The sequence below is a fragment of the Cariama cristata genome, unplaced genomic scaffold, assembly GCF_000690535.1.
Source record: "Cariama cristata isolate BGI_N322 unplaced genomic scaffold, ASM69053v1 scaffold35623, whole genome shotgun sequence".
In the NCBI taxonomy this organism is placed as follows: domain Eukaryota; kingdom Metazoa; phylum Chordata; class Aves; order Cariamiformes; family Cariamidae; genus Cariama; species Cariama cristata.
This window is the reverse complement of record NW_009607336.1, coordinates 1-5,049: the sequence shown is the minus strand read 5'-3', so window position 1 is coordinate 5,049 and position 5,049 is coordinate 1. Positions and strand designations below refer to the sequence as shown.

At 40.1% G+C, this 5,049-nt stretch overlaps 1 protein-coding gene across 1 annotated transcript; it reads right to left on the bottom strand.

Moving 5' to 3' along the window:
• Positions 1-406: 406 nt before the first annotated feature.
• TFPI2 (tissue factor pathway inhibitor 2) lies at positions 407-5,045 on the bottom strand (the record flags this gene model as incomplete). Its single annotated transcript, XM_009696683.1, has 4 exons — positions 407-507; positions 2,861-3,034; positions 4,334-4,513; positions 4,994-5,045. Coding segments are annotated over 4 exons (507 nt in total), but the record flags the coding sequence as incomplete, so codon positions are not given.
• Between the last annotated feature and the right edge of the window lie 4 nt (positions 5,046-5,049).

The window sequence follows — 5,049 nt, the reverse complement described above, 5'->3', positions numbered from 1 at the left end:
GACTCATTTTCTTTAGCAAGCAGAGGATGCCAAAAGAATCCATGGTAGAGATTTAGCTTTGTACTCTCCTCAGTTATACTAAGGGACAATTGATTTTTCAAATCTTAATTGATTTGTAACAGTTGAAATATTCTCCCAAGGCAGTAGTAACGTTCCCCCATAAAACATGGAAATCTATACACCTGGCTTTGCCAAAGTATTACTGCAAAGACAACAGAGCAGAAGAACCAAACTTAGGTTCATTCTTCTTCTATTAAATGCAGTTCTTTATAAAAAGTTAGTTGGAAATAAAAAGCAGTTCTGAAACACAGAACTATGTTGATGTATAAAATGGTATAGAAACTATCTTACAAAAGAAAAAAGTGGAACCAAAAAGGTGTTTCTAACATCCAAGTGCACATCAGCTTTAAGTCTTTGGGTTATAGGTCCAAGGTTTTTTAATCAGTTTTCTCATCATTTTTCTGCGAAATACATTTGTTGGTTTGTTGATTCCTGGTTTCTGAGTCCCTGCTAAGAAAACAAAGGAAGCAGTTAGGGAAACAGTATGACAAAACTGTTACTACTTTTTATTGTTTTGGTTTTTTTTTCCTGTTATGCTGTTTAAGCAGTCGAACCAATAATAACAAGCATATCAGAAACTGTAAAATGTGTTCTGGACACTCTGTTCTCACACACTGCAAGGTCTCCAATGTTTCCACTGTTCACACTGGAGTCCCACTTTGGTGCTTTTTTTCCTGAGCAAGCATCAAAGTCTTTTCTAACTGTCCTGCAGTGACAGCCAAATAGAAATAAACACACTGCTCTATCTGCAAAAACAAAAAGAACTATTACTGCATTTCTCTGAACAACAGTGGAGAAAAGTCTAAAATATAACCAGTGCTTGTGGGAGATGAAAAGGTAAAATGATCTGGATTTCTGCACAGAACAGGGTTTCCCACAGAAGCTGCAGAGTGGCCAAAGACAGTTGGGGTTATCTCCAGAAATGCTTACGAAGGCTGCATGAAATGTGTGAGTGCAGTTCAGGAAACAAGTACTTTGCAACTTTGACTGAAAATCTTTGTCTTTATGCTACCTATTTACCAGCACGCAGAGGCCCTGTGGCAAGTTCCCAATTCTTTTGCTGTCACCCCAACATATTTATTTTCTTTTCCAACATAAACCTTTTTTAATGAAATAAATCAGAAACCTTTTCACTCCAAAAGCTACAGATCAATTTAAACAGCAGTTGTGTGTTTGCACAGGAAAGGTCAATAGAATTCAGCCTGAGTCTCCAAAAGGTAACAGGAAAGATGCTGGGGAGTTATGGGACCAGGAGAGAAGGAGTGGCTTAAGTTGCCTGAAAGATTTGTTTAATGTCACTGTACACTCCCAAGCCATAGAAATGAATATATTATAGCACAACATTAATTAGCACTAATTATGCCCTTAACTATGGTTGTACCAAACCTTACTGAATTTTGAAATCCACAAGTTGCTGAAACAGGTTATAACGAATCCTTTAAGTTATGCTATCTGGTTCTCTAGTTACAAGACAGACAGCATTTCCTTACTTCTTTCTTCCACGAAATGAGTGAGGAAGGCAGAACCCCCAGGTGGATCTGTCTGGGTGTGGGCAGGGGCAGAGCGCGGAGGCGAGATGCTGAAGAGGCAGTTTCCTTCCTCCTCTCTCTTTGCACACTTAGGCTGGAGCCTGGCCCTACCATTTCCCAGGTAGTAATAGATGCAAATTAGATAATCATCACAAGCATCTCAGATAGACTTAGCATGCTATTAAAAACTCTCTTATGATGCTAGGATGGCAGCAACACACTCAGACTTGTCACCCACGAAAATACTACTGTCATGACTAACTGGCAGACAGTATCTGATTTCTGAGGACTGTACTCAGACTGTACTCAGAGTGCAATCCTTGCCCCTGCCCTGGATTTCTAGCCCAGAACTGAGGACTCATCTCCTGACTTAAGACTTCTGACGACACATCTTAAATACTGAAGTACTTGGATATTGTGCATATGTCATGTTTAAAACAGCTACTTTTTGCCTTTTTTTTTTTCCCAAAGACAATGTACATGCTAGATACAGTCTTAAATTTTTTTCCGATTAGTATCAATTTTTTAAATATTGTACTGTGTCTGCTTCCTGAGTGCTCTGGGGATCAACATATAATTATGCTTTTCTCTCTTTGATTTACATATCGAATGAATTAAACTAGAGTATTAAAACTTGTAATAGCTGGTAGGAATGTATGACTGCAGGTAAAAGCACAACTCTTTTGACTTACAAGCACAGCCAGTAGCTGAATCGAACAAAATTGTTAAGAAAAAGCAATTATCATTCCCAATCCCTGCCCCCTCGGCCACAGAAACAGTTGACTCAGCACAACTGATGAGGCAGAAGTCTTTAGGAATGGGAATGGGAAATGGGAACAGGCAGCAGGGAATCAAGGAAGGATGGTAATTTTTGAAAATGCGAAGGAAAAAAGTAAATTCATTTCACAACTCACTTTGATCCTACTTAAAAATATCTAGCAGAAAATTATACCTTAATTAGTGTTCATGCTGGTACTGAATAGTTTAAAGACTGAGTGCTTGTGGGCTCTAGCAAGTCATTAGGTCTTTTTTGTGTGCCCATCTCTACACTTCATTCAAAAATAGCATAACCACCGTGCATCGCACTGTTCTTGTCAGAAGGATTTAGTGTTGCATCTCAGTTTTCCCTGCCTTTGAAAACATCCAGTCCAAAATGCAAAGAGCGTACACTTGTAGCAAGCTAAGGCGAGTAAATGCACACTTTGAACACCTGTTACTGGTATTTGGATTGCTTTACCTGCTTGTGACTGACAAAATACAAAATATCTTACCACTTCTGCAGACATTGTAGCAATCTGTTTCAGTAACAAAGTTATTGGCGTTTCCACCACAGCCAGTATATTTGAACTCCTTACATGACTTAGTCTTGCTGTCATAGTAATAGCGTGGCACAGAAGAAGAACACAATCCTTCATCCTTTGGGCTATAGCACAGCAAGGGACCAGCTTGCAAAAGAAGAAGAAAAACAACAACAACAAAAAAAAAAGAAAGAGAGAAAGACAAATTACATAAATGTAATCTCTATGCCTGGCTTCTTCAAATTTACCCTGCAGTCAGTTTTGTGGCCAAATAGCTCTTGTTCCCATTGAATTGACAAGACTGTTACTAATGTCTTCAGGGACTTACTAAATCATATTCCTGCGAGTTTTGAATTTGAGAAAGCAACAGACAGTCCCAGAAAATAGGATTACTATCCCCAAAGTGAAATTCATCAGCTTTTCCCATTTATGGTGCCATACATATGACAGTTGAGACATTTACATAGTCTGGATAAAAGTCTTATTCCATATATATAGAAATATAACAATTATTCCAGTGGAACTACCTCTGTAGACTGAAAAGGCACTATTTCATTTACCCTTGCTATGATTTTGCCAGCAAATCCTGCCCGCTTGCTGCAAAAAAATGCAAACCCCACCACTTCCCTCACAAGAATCGTGTTTTATTTTGCCTCAATAAAATTTTAACTTTTCTTGCTGGAGACCTTTTATCCATTTATTGGATGTGCAACAGAGGAATTAAAAATAGTTCAGTATTCACCTAAGAAAATGCTCACAATCTGTCATCAGCCAAAAATAACTGTCTTATAAAGCACTAATAAAACTTAGGCAATGACAACTTTTATACATTTTGGTAGTTCTCTCTTCTTCAAAGATCCTGTCTTGCACTGGATATTAACCTAGTGTTTATGACAACACTTAACTATAGTCACCTGCTCATAATTACCACCTCTCTTCTTTAAAGCTCGTACAGAGAGACAACGAAGAGTCATGTCAGGCAACAACCTTTTCTCAGAACTTGAGCTGTTGAGTGCCAAAAACACAAGCCACCTAACACCATCTCTCAGGTTTGAATTTTAGAAAGGTACTTCTGCCTTATATTACAATATCACTGCCCTGAATGTGACTGCCACAACGCCTCATACATCTGCCTCAACACAGATGTCCAACCTTATTTCCCTTCAGATTACACATGTACAGCTCTCTAGAAGTCAAGTGATCAGTTGGGTGTAGCTGTGGGCACATTTAAGACCACAATATTAAAACTAACACAGCATTTTTGCTCTTTCAGTAACAGCTGAGATAAAGGACACATGAAAATCTGCAGACAATATAAACATCTGCTTCACAGAAGTCTTCAAAAATACCACTGTATGGGTAACCAGAGGAAAATATCAAATAAAATATCATCTTCATATCGCTTTCAAACCATCTATTTTATTAAAAATTTGGAACAACCATTACTTTTCTCTGGCAGACAGTGGTCCACACAAGACTGCAAATCTCTGAAGTTGTTGCCATTTCCGTAACAGCCACCATAGATGAACTCCTCACACCTCATCGAGCTCAAGTTAAAGGCGTATCTTTTTAGATGACTCCTGCAAGGTCCTCCATCAGCCTCCATCCGGCATAACTTGGGCACTTCTGCAAAAAAAAAATAATTTCATCCTCTGTAAAATCAACCCTTCGTGCTCCCTGTACTGAGCAACATGGCAATGTAGACAAAACTCTATTACTCCGGTCACAGGTAAGTCCCAGCTTGTCCCACTGCCTGCATTCTTTAATAAAGTGGGATAAGATTTACAGGAGGAATCTGATGTATCAATTAGCAACCAGGTATAATATTAAATTACTTTTAAAATATTAACAGTTGAATTCTGCACATCGCCTCTGAGACCACTCGCTCCAGTTTCTCTGCCTAAAATCGACATCAGCGAGAAGCTGCAACAAGCAGGAGGAACAGATGGGGTGGGTGCGAAGCATCCCGCAAGGGGCGCAGCCTCCCCGGTGCTCCCACAGAACCCCTCCAGCCCCCTGCCACCCCGGGGGCACTCCGGGGAGCTGGGCTCCGTCGGGTAGGCTCCCAGAACCGGGGAGGGCGGCGGGGCCGGTCCCCGGACTCACTCTTGATGGTCCAGCAGCTCTTCTCGCAGTCGTCGAGGGTGAGGAAGTTGTTGGCG